At 32.8% G+C, this 18,160-nt stretch overlaps 1 protein-coding gene across 2 annotated transcripts; it reads left to right on the forward strand.

Moving 5' to 3' along the window:
• Positions 1-4,447: 4,447 nt before the first annotated feature.
• On the forward strand, positions 4,448-16,712 carry LOC143054617 (uncharacterized). Of its 2 annotated transcripts, none has more exons than XM_076227630.1 (9): positions 4,448-4,517; positions 7,311-8,120; positions 9,937-10,159; positions 10,852-10,956; positions 11,817-12,215; positions 12,556-12,660; positions 13,498-13,878; positions 15,204-15,506; positions 15,928-16,712. In XM_076227630.1, exons 2-9 carry the CDS (start codon positions 7,320-7,322, stop codon positions 16,653-16,655), a joined length of 3,045 nt encoding a protein of 1,014 aa, XP_076083745.1. In that variant the 5' UTR covers positions 4,448-4,517; positions 7,311-7,319; the 3' UTR covers positions 16,656-16,712. The 2 variants fall into 2 exon arrangements, with proteins under 2 accessions (XP_076083745.1, XP_076083746.1); XM_076227631.1 differs by having other exon boundaries at positions 13,513-13,878; positions 15,928-16,711.
• The last annotated feature ends 1,448 nt before the right edge of the window (positions 16,713-18,160 follow it).

Below are 18,160 nucleotides of genomic sequence, written 5' to 3' on the forward strand. Positions count from 1 at the left end.
CTTCCAACCCTTTATAATATTGTAATGATTTGTTTTGTCGCTCATATTTCGGTTGTCTATAAATATAGTTCCTGTCATGTTTATGAATGTAAACTATAAGTACTGTGTCTTTTAGGGGGACATCAATGGCTTAAAATGATTAGTTATACTATTTCTTTTATAGGGAAGATTACCCTCAATACATTACAATAGCGAAAGCGAGGGCAAAAATACCACGAATATAACGCCTACCTCCCTTTTTTGTTTAAAAACGAAATGTGATTTTTCAGAGGGAGGGTTTTTGAACAGCCATTATGAACGTCGTCGTATCTAAATAAAATATCAAAATGTTAGTTACGAATTGTAACACATTGTAATCATTGTGTAAGAAGTAGTTACAACATGGGCATCATTTAGGAGTTTGAAAGTGTTTTAAGTTAATGGAATATATTAGATGCATGCCAATGCAATTTGATAATTTTTTAAAACTCATTTTTCTGCACTAGTCAATATACGCATGTGCAAACAACTTTTATTTGATTTCGAACATGGGTTTGTTTACAAAGCAAAAGAAGCACGTCATATAGAAGAATATGGCTTTACAGTGCTTACCAGTTTTTAACATTAGACTGTATCCAGAAATCACATCAAATGATGAACTATGTCATATTGTAAAGCCATATACATTTTGGTTCACTGATCAAAACAAAAGTCGACAGGTTTCGGGAGCTAATCTATAACTTATGTATGGTCGCTTTTAATAAACCATTTCACCAACAAATCAAATTCATCTCAGCAGTTGCTAAACCTTGTAAGTGTTCATCAATCATTCAATACAGGTATTTGATCCTTCAAATTTTACCTTTGTGTATCTATGGTTTGTTGATTCCTATTTTAGTTGTGTTAGTCCGTCCAAATCTTTACTCATTCATATAAACAATGGTATTGACATCAAATGATAACCAAACAGTATTTTAAGACTTTTATAATAAGTAAAATTCATGACAAATTGAGAGAAAAAATACTTGTTAAATGAAAAAGTTAATGTATTTACTAGAATTAAAACATGATAAATCTTGTTATACAAAACTGCTGCGTATATTAGCCCTTTCAGAAAGAAAAGACTGCAAGTATATCATAGTCATGCATTTGGCTGTCTATACCTATCTAGGCTACCCATGGAATGATAAATATTCTAAACGTTGCTTGTCGTATAAACCATTCCTGTTTCAGTTGAGTTATATTCTTGTTTTGAATGACGTAGATCTCTATTTTCACTAGTGACACTTCCAATTGTATTCCTTTGTAAACATTTACATTTTAATCGGTCTCTGAATTCTCGTATTCTAAAGACATAAACGAAAGGGTCTAGCAATGGATTTATTAGTAACATATTGTTTGTAATTGTGATGACATCTGGTGACGATTCTTCACTATATTGACAGTACATCCCATAAATAGTCCGAGGTAAAATTGCAAAAAATGATACGAGAACGAGGCAGGTCAAAGTAGTTACGTTCTTACGCATTTTCATTATGGCCTTATTCTGTCGATCGAGTTGTGTCTTTGTTAGATGTTTCAATACAATTGTCTGCTTTTGTCGTTCTTTCATTCTAACCATTACAATAATATAGCATATAGCAATCAGAAAAATCAAAACTCCATTCGGAACATCAAACTTTATGAAGGTCTCTTTCGTTATGGTGAGTTTCGGTTGGCATCCATTAGGCTCATGCGGATCATGTACCGTATTTGTAGTAAAAGTAAATGTTATAATCGACAATGCTTGCATACCAAGGAAACATATTCCAATGGTAATTGTGTTAGTCATCCATTTCAAAATTCTGTTTGGTGCTACAAAAGTAGCATTTAATCTTTCTAAGCATATCAAAAAAGTTTGAAATTGTGAAAAAATGATAGTACCTGCCACTAAATGTTTCAGCATCAAGCAAACATATTGCCATGTTTCCTTATTATCTAAATTGTTACATGAATAAACGAATACTTCATGAAGTATTTTCTCTAGCATCAACGTTCCATCGCTCAAACTTAAAATAAGTGCCAAGCAAACAAATTTATTTTTCAACAAAGACTTAGTCTTAGCTAAAACAATAACTGTACATATGTGAAAACAAAAAAGCACTGCACATATACATACAATAACAATCCATTTCATGATTCGATATAAATACTGAATTACGAAGAGATACACATGCAAATCAGCTATCAGCTTCAATGATGATAAATCCAATTTACATTTACGAAACTAATTTAATCATCAAATTAAAATTTTAATAGTTCCAGCATGACAAATCACCAGCAGATACTGTCAGCACTGTGGAAAAATAACCACTTTATAATCATACTTTTCTTTGTGTGTTTTGTATACGTTGTGGTGACGTCTATTCACACCTTTCAGATTCGAATGGTATATACCTCCTACATATAATGAATTTGCCAATTCTCGTCAGTCATATTCAAACAATATATACTTTTATTCTTGTGGAGAGTTATCTCGAGCTCATTAGCAATCATATCACATCTTCTTTTTTATATTAATTAATTTTCTACCTATAAGTTCAATATCCATTTACACTACCTGTTATTGTCATATTTGATATTTGATACCTATCAGATTATTTTCCTCTTCTTCCTGCGCAATGGTTCACAATGTATGACGTTTCATCACGATTATAACACTGATTCTAGTATTTCCAGTTCGTTCACATGTTTTAACAGATGCATTGATTATGGCAGATATTCATTTGCATATTAAAGGTCGATTTCTATAACGGAATTTGATGAGACTGTCATTAAAGTGAGAGGGTTAGCGCTATAGAACCAGGTTTAATCCACCATTTTCTACATTTGAAAATGCCCGTACCAAGTCAGGAATATGACAGTTCTTGTCTATTCGTTTTTGATACGTTTTGTTATTTGATTTTGCCATGTGATTATGGACTTTCCGAATTGATTTTCCTCTAAGTTCAGTATTTTTATGATTTTACTTTTTTCTATCCGACGCAGCTTATATCATAAACAAGCTCCATTCCGTTCTGACCATCTGACATCAATTTTGTAATATAAAATAAATACCCGATATCTCAATTAATTCAGAAATAATTACATTACATTATGTTCCATTTGAATCTGTTATTTAAATGGCTGACAATAGGGAAGCTCTATTATCGCTATTTTGTGACTTTTTCCTTTGATCTTTTTTTTTATATTTTTCATATCATGCTACTCGCTTAAGATGGAAAATTATCGATAGAAACTAAGCAGGCACGTGGCGTTGCTTACGAAATTGACATGAAATTGACAACGTCGTCATATGTAAAATAGCGATAAACAGATTATCATTGGTCATCTCAACCCGATTGCCTTTCTCGCTTTCACCGTCCCGGCTCAAGCGAGAAAATCAATCTCGTTGAGATGTTCAACGATAATCTATAAATATCATATATCAGTTTCATTTAGATATTCACAGTTTTGACTGCATGGGCTATCCATGACGATGTTAAGATAATGAAAAATTAACATAACGAGAAACAAGCGAAACGCATTTGAAAGTGTCTGTACCAAGTCAGGAATATGACAGTTGTTGTCCTTTCGTTTGATGTGTTTTGTCATTTGATTTTGTCATTTGATTAGGGACTTTCCGATTGAATTTTTCATCGGAGTTCAGTATTTTTGTGATTTTACTCTTTTTTTTCATGATTGTACATTTAAATGTAATTATAAGAATCTAATGCTTCATTTTTTAAATTGGTTAACTTGTAAAAGCGGTTATTCTTTGCACTTAATAAATATGAAGGGCATACAAAATGTGCTTCCGTCAACGATTCTATATCTCAATAAAATTATATAAAAAAAAAAATCCTTATATTAATTTTGTTCGGTCGTGTAGAAGTTAGTTCGACAAATGATTTTAGTGTAGAAAATTAAGGTCAATTCTGATTCTCAAATTTGTTAAACACTCATAAACGTTGTTACGGTTTCACCCATAATTTTGGAATGAGGTTTACAAAATGGATTGCATATAAATTTTCAATAGTCGCAAGTCCAATGTGACTAAATAAATCAAGGTTTCATTACTGTAGTCTTGTGACACAGTTGATTTGCATTTAGTATACCCTTATATTTATAGTTTACATAACTAAAAACAATTAAGAAATGCAATATTAAGTTTTTCACGTGTGTGCATCTGTTCGAATTTTAAAAATGAATGTAAAAAATCAAAGGTCAAAATAAATAATTATCGCTATATTATTCGCATAGGTTAACAAGTTAAATGCTAATTAATTTTCTTATTATAAGTATGGACTATATTGTTGCTTTCGTATGAACTGTTGCGGATCTTCTCGATTGACCAGCTTTCAAAAGCTACATATGATATCAAAATACAATTTAAATGACAACTATTTTACGTTTCGGTAATTAGGTAAATTCTTTTCGCTATATCATTCTAACTTTTCATTTAAAGACAAAATTCGTTCAATAAAAATGGACTGTAATAAATAAAAGTTGAAATTAAGGTAGGATAAACGATTAATTTATCAACATTTTTTATCTCAAATGATTTGATAGTTCGTCAATTCACTAAAAGAAATCTATATTTATACTATATCTATCCGAAGGGTTGAAAAACATATGCAAACGTTATAGAATATGAAAACATCATTTATGGTAGTAAACATGTATGCTATTGTTTCAGAAAAAGGGAGAAGGTTTGGTACCATTAAAACGTGTAATCCCGCTGCAAATGTTTGCACCTGTCCTATGTCAGGAATCTGATGTACAGTAGTTGTCGTTTGTTTATGTGATTTATACGTGTTTCTCGTTTCTCGTTTTTTTATATAGATTAGACCGTTGGTTTTCCCGTTAGAAAGGTTTTACACTAGTAATTTTGGGGCACTTTATAGCTTGTTGTTCGATGTGAGCCAAGGCTCCGTGTTGAAGGCCGTACATTGACCTATAATGGTTTACCTTTTTTTTTTTATTGTTATTTGGATTTATGGTTGTCTCATTGGCACTTACACCACATCTTCCTATAACTGTAATAATAGCATGCAAATTTAGTGTCCACTCTCTCCAATGCAAATGACTTCTTTTAATGTACGGAACAGTCAGAATTTAATGAATGCCCTCCACTCTCTTCCCTTCCCCCCCCCCCCCCACACCCCTCAACACATACACACACACACTGTTAATGGTAGTATAAAAGTTATATTTAATCTTAAATTCATATGAATGTATGTAAGCCGGCAACGGGGATGTAATTATGTTATATTTTATTAATATTTTTCTTACATATTTATTTTTATTCATTGTCTTTACGTTAAATTCGCAACAACGATTTCTTTTAATTTGATTTTATTTCCTGTAGCAGATAATTTTTGATTACTAAGTTCGGAAGACAATTTTGCAATATAAATAAATTGCGTATATCGGGGAAGGAAGGGGATATTGGGTGGTGTTTGGCGCAAACAAAAAAAAGGAAATAAAGGTTTGAGGCAGAAAAGATGTCTTAATACACGTCATATAGCGGGCAATTTAATTGAATTATTGAATAGGATCTTTTAGTCCACGAAGTATTTAATAACAGAACCAGCGTTTTAAAAATACTAACTACTCAGTTACCAGTCTAAAGCTGTCAGACCAACACCTTGCAGATTTAAAATGACATTGGTATTTTTCATTTACTTTTTCTCATTTTTGCTATATTTCTGAATATAATTAATCTATGGGAAATAGGAAGTTTGTTTAACCAGGTGAACTCGTATCATTTTCAATTTCTAAGTACATTTGTACAAGTAATACTTTTTAAACAAATTACAATATAAGTGTGTTATCAAATTTGCAATGACACGTATACCTGATACATGTAGTAAACTATTGGAGGACACATCATGACTAAATGTATGCAATTCAAGAGTAAAGTTTAACAACAGCCTGATTTGTGCTTAAGGTGGTATGGGTGTATTTCGCCATCTTGTGTTGTAAAAAAAACAGAGAATCTTAGGTCCAGATTTTCTATCAATAACATTAACGGTACCAATTTTTCTGCACCAGATGCGCATTTCGACAAATAATGTCTCTTCAGTGATGCTCGTGGCCAAAATATGTAAAATCCAAAGCTTATATAAAAGATGTAGAGCTATAATCCAAAAGTTCCAAAAAAGTATAGCCAAATCCGTGAAAGGAATCAGAGCTTTGCATGAGGGAGATACATTCCTTAATTTATAATATTTTTTAACATTTTGTAACAGCAAATTTAATAACACAAAAAAATCCGTATTTTCATGCCAGTACCGGAGTACTGGCTACTGGGATGGTGATACCCTCGGGGACTAACAGTCCACCAGCAGAGGCATCGACCAAGTGGTAGTAATAACATTAACGGTACCAATTTTTCTGCACCAGATGCGCATTTCGACAAATAATGTCTCTTCAGTGATGCTCGTGGCCAAAATATGTAAAATCCAAAGCTTATATAAAAGATGTAGAGCTATAATCCAAAAGTTATCAAGTTAGCAAAATTTGATGCAGGAATGCAGATACATGTATCTAATGTGAATTTTTATTTAATAGATCCAATTTATTAGAATATAACTTATAAATATTATGTGTATATTATTTTTGGTTGCTTTTAAATGTTTTTAGATTGACATTTAAAGGGGTGGTAACTCTAAAGCAGTGCATTTTCTGAAGGATTTTTTTTGTATTTTGTATTTTAGCCGGAAAAACATACGGTGACCCTATCTTTTTTTTATTTTGTATTGTAGACTTAAAAACACGGCGACCCTATCTTTTATTTTGATATTCTCAAAGCATTTTCTGAAAGCTATCTTTTCCTAATTTATTTTACAATTGTATCATTTTGTTTAGTTTCTAATCACAAAATGGTTTTTTTTTCCTGTATAATCCATACAAAATGTGTCATTTTGTCACAACCTTCAGCTTGAGAAAATGCACGGTGACCTATCATTTTTAATGTATTTTGACCATTATATCAATAGATACTACGTTTTGGCAAAGTTTGAACAAATTCAATCATTTTTTTAGACTCCCATGCCACCTTAAACTCTACACAGTAAACAAAAACAAATATGACAGAAAGCAACCGACGACATCAATTGTATCCAAGGTTCCTAACGCTATATTGAGCACAAAAAAGACTGCTACTTTAGAATTATCTTGAATCGTTCTAAATCATTAACCAAGTCATGCATCAGCGTATGCAATTCATGAAACAATATAATATTTAAGGACCCTCGCAGTCAACAGTCAACACTTTGAATGTTTATGACTCTCGCTTTTTTCTGTAGTTAACCGTAATGTTGGATCAGACCTCCGAGAATGTAGTGACGGCCCGGACAGAAAACACTACCTCTTCATGCCTCAATGATGACCACCAGGAGGAGGAAAAGAACAGTAGCTCAGCACGTACAAAAGAAAGCTATAAAGTCAGATTTTTCGATGGAAAGGCTCCTGGAACTGCTGACGATGGCAAGGTTAATAAAGGGCCGAATCAACAAAATCAAAACTGGGGACGAACCGGTTTACTACTGATTGAAGGAGGTACTATAATCCTCCGCGTTTTGTTTGATGAAAAAGTTAAACAGACGGCAAATGGAAATTTATCGGCGTATTTGAAAATTCCTGCGAATTATCAAACACTGTTTGATTTGTATCAAGGAAAAGTCATATCGCCGCTCCAGTGGGACGTTTTATATCCCACAAGTAATGCAAATGGAGTGAACTCACTTGAACTTGATATCATAATGTTGCATATTTTAGTCATACATACTTGTCAGTTCAAAGGTGATGTGTTAATGGATATTCAAAAATTAGAAAAGAGACGGGATATTATGTACGATTTTGCTAAAGATGCGAAAATAACAGATGCCAAGTTTGAAACTGAATACGAGGCTGTTGGTGCAGTTTTAGCAAAGCTTACCGTCACGCGAGAACTAGGACGAGATGTGGAAAACCGTATAAAGAATATGGTGAAGAATTTGAAAATCATAACTATGACAAAGGAAGAAATAATAACTTATCTAGGCATTCTGAAACGCTGGTACTTATGTGATATTGATATCAGAAAGGCTGTGAAAGAACTGAAGCCACTTTTAAAGGTAATTAGTTTTTTAAAGACAGCAATTCTCTGTCACCCTTTTTTAGATGTGAAAACCCTAAAGGAGTAGGTCCGGTAAGGCCCCTTTTAGGCCCAAAAATATAACAGTTTTACAAAATTGTTAATACGTAAACTTATAGTTATTTATTGGACAGATGAATGCTTCTGCTTCATAAATATGGACTGTTTTTGACAATACAATGCACTTATATCGGGTTGTAGCACCATCAAGTCATGCTAAATTACTGAAATCTTCAAAATTCTATCATTTTAGTTAAATTTTAGACGGTTTCCGTGTAAAACGAAAGTGGCCGCATTCGTGTTCATCCTTAATATTGCAATGTAAGTTGTATTTTATGATAATACATAACATATATAAAGGTTGTGGATGAACTCGGATGCGGCCACTTTCATTTTTGACAAAAACAATCTGAAAAGTGACGTTTTTTGGCATATTTGAGAGATTTTTCATATTTGAGCTTCAATCGGATCGTTTTTAATGACTTAGTCAGTTAAAATCTTTCACATAAACTAACTGAATCAAGTGAAATAGACACTTAAGTGTTTAAAAAGTGGTCAAAATCTTTCGTCAGATGAAACTGAAATTTGAGGCCAAAATGAGTCCTTACCGGACCTACTCCTTTTATATTCAAAAGCATACTTGGTGTTATTCTAATATGTTCTAACACTTCAATAGAACATGCTATGATCCCCGGTTTCGGTGGGTTTGGGTTACTCAGACTTTAGATCTCTGCGTAATGGCTGGCATAAGATTTATTAAATATGGTATGATTGCAAATCATCTAACTTCTAACTTCTAGAGATCATAGTGCAAGGATTTAAACAATGAAAGGTTCTGTTGTCTGTTTCAATTTTGTCTTCTCAATACCATTTTTTCGGGACATGAAAAAAAACTGTTGCTTTGTTTAGTTGGGGTTTTGTTTTCATTTTTATTTTTTATTTTATGCTTTTATTTTTTTTTTTAGTTTCATTTCATAAATTATATTTTAGTGTTGTTTTGTCTGTAACCAATGTATATTCCTTGACTTGTATAGTTACTGGTCAACAGTCCTGTTGTTTTTTTCTTGTCAAACCACTGTCTACAATTTAAAATCAGTAGCCTGGTCTTGAAAATGGATAAAATATTTGCCACTGGGAGTTCAGCAGAGAACAATGAATCAACCAGTGATAGCAGAATTGCATATTGTTGTTGTTGGACATTAATTCACTTAAAAGTAATGTTGGAAACTAAACAAGTTGAACATTTTTGGATAGATGACGTCATCGGACAAAACTGTAAGGTTTGAGAATTTGTTATGTTCATTTCATTTTTTAGATCTCACAGTGACTTTTAAGAGGAAGAAAATATTTTTAGTTTCTATGTCAGTTTTACATTTTGGCAATTTCGATTTTTTCTCAAAACGTGCAATAATAATAGAATAAAAACAAAATGTAAATTCATAATCATTTACCACTACTAATGATAATTGAATTTTTAAAGATTGTAGAGGGTTTCAGAGTTTGCCTAATCTTCAGAGAACACACACGGTATTTAAGTAATAAGGGTTTTGGTGCTCAGTCTTTTGTTTTCCATGAATTGTGTTTCACCTTTGCTATTTTGTTGTCTTTCAGGTATTATTATTGTCTCGACAAATACTTTGTTATTGTCCCCGTGATTTCTTCCCCGGGCGCTTTTTCTTTTCCCCGGCGCTTTTTCTTCACCCGGGCGCTCCCGGACGCATTTATGTAGGACCCTTCTACCTCGATCGTAATTAGAAATACAATCTAAAATGTGTAATGTATTTTAATGTATTTAGAATGGTCAAGGTGAAACAAAGAAGGCAAAAGACATTCTAGCAAAACTGAAAATGTTAGCCGAAGATGACAGCAACAAACTTCATGATATGAAAGACATCAAAGAGGAGCTAGAAAAATTAGCTTCGGATTTGGAAGGAATAACAAAGAAGAAAACCAAGCTTAAAACAGTTCTCAATATCCTGTCCGTTCTCACGCCAAGATTTAGTCAACCTTTTAATATAGGTATACAGTTTATTAATAGTGTATTTCAAACCAAAAGCCATACAGCTTATAGGTATATCAACCTTTTAATATTGGAAGAAATTATACAATTAGATAAAAATGTTAACATACGTAAAAGGAAGGAGAAGATACAAAAAAGACAAAAAACACTTAGTCAGTAAAGCACACAACGGAAAGAAAGAAAAAGACAAAACCAGTTAAAAAATCACAGAAAACGAACTTTGGGTATTCAAAAACGAAACGCTGGGAACTCAGTTGTTCCGGAATGATAAGAATTTCTTGTAACTACCGTCGAGAAGCGCGCTCAATTGAACATAAAAACCAATATATGATGTTATGAAATGTATTTGATACATCTATATAACCATGTATAGTACCATAGCAATATTCTTGGATTTTATTAAGAAAAATAGAAAACAGTATACAATAGGTGAATAGAATTGATAAACAGAAATATATAATCTATATCGCATGTCATTGACTTTTTCAATATGTTTTCGAACAACTGTACAAGCAAATACATATTGGACTTTTTTATTAATATACTTGGTAATAAGTACATGTATTTCATATAAGTATGATCAATATATAACAATTTCATTATGTAGTGTTAATATGTTTATTAAGGATGCAAAGTAAATTCAGAGTATTTCTGGATCAGCTATATTTTTTTTTTTATTTTACATTTGCAGAATCTATTGGTCTCTCTATTCCTTCTCTTGACCGCTGGAATGAGAACGGCGTCCAGTTTGTCCTGAGTTTTTACTGCCAGGGTCAACTACATGTATATACCAAGTGTAAGATTATATTGAAGTGTATGTTAAACATTGACAAAGGATACATGACACAAACGATAGAACTTAAGAATGCACGTTTGAATGGTAAACTGGTTCACCATTGTTCATTACTTGAAACGATTTTCGTATTTTGTATAAGATATAAATAAGAAGATGTGGTATGAGTGCCAATGAAACAAACTCTGTATACAAGTAACAATGTATAAAAAGTATATAATCATGATTATAGGTCAAAGTACGGTCTTTAACGCGGAGCCTTATAATTTAATCACAATTCAGAAAAAAAAACACATCTAAAAAGTAAAATCACAAAATAATTCCGAGAAAATTTCTACACGGAAAGTCCTTAAGCAAACGGCAAAATCAAAAGATCACACAAAAAACGAATGGTTTATAACAACTGTCATGTGCCTGACTTGGTACAAAATTGGTAAATAAATCTATAATTATATCTATGGCATCAATGATGCTGAAATTTCCCTGAATCAACTACAATGTAAAAAGTAAAATGATTGACAAATACATTGTACCTATCCGTCCGGAACTGCAGTCCTTTATATATCATGTGTACGACTTTCAAATGTTTTATTCTTCTGTCAAATACAACACGTCCGATTTCTTTACAATAGAAAAATAAGAAGATATGGTATAATTGCCAACGAGACAAGTCGCCACCAGAGACCAAAATACAAAGAAGTTAACGATTATAGGTCACTGTACAACTTTCAACAATGAGCAAAACCGATATTGCATAGTGATGAATATATGGAATGGAACTAACATGAGCTCGCTTTTTTGTAATCTACTTCTGAACAGGATGTATATGATTTAAACATAATTTCATAATCTGATCTTTTTAGCTACAAAATTTGTTGTTGAGGCAAAACTGAAGATTTTATTAGGTGACGAAAGATTTCCAGAGGGTGAAATTGCCGCCATTAAAGCTTTAGATTCGTCGAAATTAAGAGAGCAGTTGATAACAGATCTTCATTTAGCTGGAATAGCAACACTTGCATTTAAAGATCGAAGTTTTCTTATTGTTCCCATAGAAACAACTGAACAGGGATACAGGAAACTTATGGAAATAGTTAAAGTTCCGATTTGGAAAAAAACAGTTTCAAACGTCTTTCAGAGCGAACAGGTGAAATCACACCTTCATAAAGGTGGATGTCTGTGTATTTCAGGAGGTGGTGACCCCACTGTAATGTTAGATATACGTTGCCGTGGCTCGGACATTGCATTGAGTTCACTAGCGGGAGGTAATTTCAAAATATACGTATGGGATTACCTGAATAAAGAATAACGAGCAAAGGTCTGGAGCAAAAAACTAGAAAAAAAAACAATAAAAAAAATTAAAAAAATAACAAATGTTTGGATAATTCTATCTTACATTTGAAGCGATTTACTCTTGCTTAAAATCTGCGAAAGGAAACAACCCGACCAAATAAAAAACAACAGCAGAGGGTCACCAACAGGTCTTCAATGTAGCGAGAAATTCCCGCACCCGGAGGCGACCTTCAGATGTATACATTTCCAGTTCAATTTTTTATAGTTCTTTTTTTGTATGTATCGACCTGAATATTTTTTGTACATTTTTAGAGATTATCACTTCCAGACCCTCTCCGTACAAATGGAAGGAAGGCCCACGGACATTTATCGTGAAGAAGTATTTCCTTGGTAAAAACAACGATAGTTCTGTGAAAGGTATATATCATATATCAACTGATCAAATTTGAAAATAATCACTAGATTGCTATTACCTGAAAAATAAAGAGAAAAAAAGATAACAAAAAAACGTCAACGTTTTCATCACTCCTGCAAAAAAGGAAAAAAAAACGTTATAACTTGAAAAATTTTAGTTCAAAAAGTATGTATAATAATAATAATCCGAGAAATTTCTCAAAGTATAAACATTTTTCATATAATAACAGAGTCATTGCAGTTTGAGAATATTATATGATAATTCTGAAATGATTAGCGCAATTAAGAAACGCAAAATTTTAAAAGAAATTTCAAGACCAACATTGAGATTTGATTACACGTTACTCTAACTTAACCTGAAAATAATATGGCTATTGAAAAAACAAAAGAAACAAACTGAGTATAAAGATACAAACATACCCCAAAAATAACTACTTAACCAGTAAAGCATACATCGTAAAGAGACTGACGTGTTAAATTCTAAGATAACTTTGAAGTATCAATGGCAGTTACATGTGTCTGTAACCACAGACCAAGTTGCAGGAAAACTATCTTTAAAATAAATCTTGTTTTGCTTCAGAATGACTTCAAAGCAGTAGATTTTTCAATGCAAAACTCCCTAATTTATCGAGGAAACCATCAAATAGGTTGCCATGAGCCCACTTGTCCAACCAACACTTTTGTGCCCTTTTTCGTAACTGTTTCATCTAAGTATATGCTACATATAAGGTTAAGATTCCAAAAAAAATAGGGGCAATGCGTACCAACCCTCCTGTGTAAAACGGCTTGTGGTTACAGAGATTTGCTATTGAACACTAACACAATGTGATTCTTTATTAGGTCTATTTTCTACAGGTCCTCAGTGTGTAATAGTAGACCTCACTATCAAAAAAGGAACCAAGGTAGACTATGTCATGGAAGATAAATTCAGTTCCCAATTGAATGACAAGAACATCAATCTTAAGACATTGCTTGCAAAAGAGGGCGTGTCATCAGTAACATGTGATCAGGGAAAATCTAGCATAACTATTGCATTTAGTAATATAGCCGCTGTTAAAGAATTCCACGACCAATTCAGATATGAAGATATAAGAACCTTTGTCAATAAACTCTTTGAAGAAGTTAAAGTTCAAAAGGTATTCGGCAACGCCTCGTTTAACATATATGTTGATGTGATATTTAGTATACCAGAAGTGGAATGTAAAGGACTGCCGGAACCAGGTGAGCACATCTTTAAAGAATAATTGATAAAAAAAATATATACCGAAATTCAAATTAAACTGTGTTTACTTAAAAAGTAAAATCTCAAAAATGCTGAACTCTAATGCAAATTCAAAAGGGAAAAGTCCCTAAACAGATGGCAAAATCAAAAGCTCAAACACATCAAACGAATGGATAACAACCGTAATATTCATGACTTGGTACATGTACATACATACATACATTTTTTATGTAGAAAATGGTTGATTGAACCTGGTTTGATAGCTACATGTACCTAAACCTCTCACTTGTATGAGATTGAACATGGTTGTTTAGCTACCTAAACCTCTCACTTGTATGACAGTCGAATCAAAACACATGCAAATTCCAACAAGTAAATACAGAGATCTTCAATGCTATTCGAGGCAAGAATATTTGAAAATCTAAAACCTAATATAAACTCAAACGTTTTCGAGCTGGTATACAAAAGACAATAAAATAAAATAGAAATAAAGATATGTGGTATGATTGCAAATGAGACAACTATCTACCAAAGTTCAAATGAAGTGGATGTTAGGAATTATAGGTAACTGTACGGCCTGCAACAATGAGAAAACCCAATACCGTATGGTCGGTTAGGCTCCTGATTTGGGACTGGCACACGAAGAAAGAGGCGTTTTTACACTTGTTAATGTGTGATCGCTCTAACCTCCCCTAACATGAGACAGTTATGTCTTAAAAATATAAAATCATTGTAAAGTAAAAAAAAAACTAAAAAAATAATTGAATTATTACATTCGAGAATAATATTTTGTTTGAATCAAAATCGCACATGCGTACTCATTAAATTGGCGTCCAAAATCCAATCCTCAATAAGCGTCCAATTTCACAAGCATTCATTTTGCGTCAGGAATAAGTAGAATATTTTACTATTAACTATAAATCAATGAGACAGCAACCCAGCAACAAAACTTATTATTCTGGAAATTACCAAATAATTGTAACTGGCAACACATAAATTTATAATGTAAGAGAGACAAGAAAGATAAAAATAAGAAGCACTAAGTAAACGATATTATTTCCGAATAATTTTTATAGCCGGGTTTTACTAACATGAGCAACAGATCTAGACCAGGGCAGGTAGCACACATAAATCAGGATCGTTTACACTTCCGGATCACCTGAAATATCCCCCCCCCCCCCAGTTTTTGTTGGGGTTCGTGTTTTTCAGTCTCGAGTGTTCTATAATTAAAGTTGCGACCATCAAATCGTCAATAGTTTCCACAAATCATCAAATACTTGATACTTACATGTTCTAAACGGTTCATACGTGTGATTATTTACAGATGCACCAACAGCACCGAGGCTACTAAAAGTAACGGATATAACAACCACTTCCGTTACTCTGACATGGGAGGAGCCATTAACGAACGGAGGGGTAGATATCACAGGCTATCCCATTGAGAGATACGACCTTGGCGAGAAGAAATGGATGAAGGTAGGAGTCGCTGATCCGAGCGACAGGATGTATCAGGTGACTAACCTGCTGACCAGCCACGAATACTACTTCCGAATTACTGCTGAAAACTTAGCAGGAACAAGTCCAAAAGTTGAGAGCCCTGAATCTGTGTTGCTCAGTCGAAACAAAGGTATTATATTTCAAATATAATACAAAAAATCATTATTTAGATTTTCTTTTACGCAATTCTGATGCGTTTGATATGGTTGAATTTTGCCCCCGTGGCGAACTAAAAGATATATATGTAAATAAAAATAAAAACACTAAGTTATGTCTAAGGTGACATTCATCTTCTATTATGGATGTGTGGTTTTGCTGCGTTTTGTTTTAAACACACTTGTATACTCACGTATCTTGCATTTTATGTTGCAGAATATTCCTTTTTATCATGTCTTGTGAAAAGTAATTTATTTTCAGTTCTTATCAGTTATTTGCTCCTAACCGAAAAGCATTTACAAGTACTTAAAAATATTGCTGTTCACTTCCATCGATAATAATCAATTGAGAAGCAAATATTCGATGACGCCATATGGTATTACTGTTTATTTCAGTTGTAAAACAACCAGAGGTCGTGACTACTTATACAGAAGAAAAATCTAAGTTAACTCCGCGTTCTATTCCGAAACCAAAGCTGTCGACTCAACTTTCGAACGATTCAAAATTGTCAAAAGCAGACAGCGCAACTGATAATTTAAATAAACAACATAGACAGGAAACAGAACCAAAAGAAAAGAAGATAGAAGAAAACCCCATTGAACAGAATGAAGAAACAACTACGCTGGCGGAGAAAAAAGAAAAATTGAATATTGACAACGGTTTCAATGAAAGCAAATCAGTTAACGAAAAAAAAGACAAAAAGGAAATAAAAAATGACATTCGGAAGCGAGATTCATCGTTAAAACGACCAGATACAAAGAAACGAGAATCGTCTCTTACATGTAAAAGAGAGAACAAAGTAACTCATGATTCAGCCGACAAGCAGGGTACCCGAATGAGAGATGGTTCAATAAAGCGGAGTAAAAAGGATGAAGGTTTTCATAACAAAGGTGAAAAAAAAGCTAGTGAACAAGATCCGGCAGTGAATCATAACACTACAGAAAGAAAAGGCGTACGCGATGCTTCATCTGAAAAATCAAATAATGCAGACAAAAGAAACACGAGGGATAGATTAATAACAGCTTCTTCTGATGGACAGAAAAGAAAAGAAAAAAACAGAGGCAAAAAATCTAAAAGATCGAGTAGACCGTTTTGGAAGAAGAGAACAGCTTGGACAAATTAATATACTGGGATTATAAAGTAAAAGAGGGAGTTGTTAGAGATTTTGAATATATTATAAAAATGTGTTATAAATAAAAACTATAAATATAAAACAAAATTCTAATCAGAATTGCTTGTGGTGTCAAAATAACTTCGGATCCGATATTGATAAAAGTTTTAGCTTTATTATTTCAATTAAAAATACTGATTGAAAACCTTGGGAAATTCAATATGTATCACATATTCAGATTTTTAATATATTTTTTACGTGCCTCATTTTATTATTGTATAACTGTCGTATTGTACATCATATATGTACAAGGCATTGCACTTAAAGGGTAATTCGTTGTTATGTTTACTTTTTTTACAAGCGATTTGTTGGAGCCAAGTAGTCCAAGTTGTCGAACTACTGTATCACTAAACTGTCAACACTAAGGTTTTGTATTCGTATCCGGCACGTTGTAGAACGGCTGCCGATAAAAACTAGCACAGAATGACTTCAATATAAAACGTTCTCGGTAGCAAAAACCTGGCTATAGGCACATATGTTGATGTGTCGATCTAAACTGTAGAGTTACAAATATGTTATATTGCAATGGCATTCCACGGGTGTATCTAATTACATGTATGTATAGGTGTAATACCACCATTGATTTTCCCCTATTAGTCTTTGTTAAATTGACATTTTTTTTAAATCGTACAGTATTTACCTTTATTTCAACCAAATAAATACTTTGCATGAATAAAGTTTAATCCTTTCCAGTGCTACAGTGAAAATTTCACATTACATTTCATTGCATATAAGAAAGTAACCATAACTGGAAGTAAATAACCCAAATTGTACACTGTTATTTACTGGTTACCTGCTTTGGTAACTATGTAACGTTAACTTTCCAAAATATTTTACAAGACCATCAAATAAAAAAGGAATGATGCTTTCAGACACCCAATATACATGTTTATGACTCAGAAAAATTTAAGTGCATTGAAATGCAGGGTTAATTTTCTACAACCGTCAAATTCAAGGGAATATATTTTTATACCTACTTTCGTACAACTGGATGTGACGTACCATGATTTGGTGGTATTACACCTAAAACGATAAGTCAAACTGAGAAATCAAGGAATTGAAATGTTTGTTTGTTGTTTACATTCTCATCCGTTGGTCTCTGGTGTATATTTATCTCATTGGTAATTCTACCATGTCTACCGATGTGTGACAACTTCCTATCTTAATATGTCTACTCTTCTCTTTTTTTTTGCAAGCTAAAATATATAACTAAAATAACTATTATTGACCTATGCTATAATGTAACACCGTAGCCAATGTGTCACACAAGCTTCGCTTTCATCAAATTGTCGAGTGCTTTTATTGTAATCAGATTCAGAAAACAACCAACCAAAATACTGGATTGAGTGTTTTGAGCATAAATTGTGTACTCCGAGTACTAAGTTTAAGTTGTACGACCATGATCATACATTGTAGGATTATGCACACATAAATGTACCTACAGTATGTGTCATTGA

The sequence above is a fragment of the Mytilus galloprovincialis genome, chromosome 12, assembly GCF_965363235.1.
Source record: "Mytilus galloprovincialis chromosome 12, xbMytGall1.hap1.1, whole genome shotgun sequence".
NCBI lineage: Eukaryota > Metazoa > Mollusca > Bivalvia > Mytilida > Mytilidae > Mytilus > Mytilus galloprovincialis.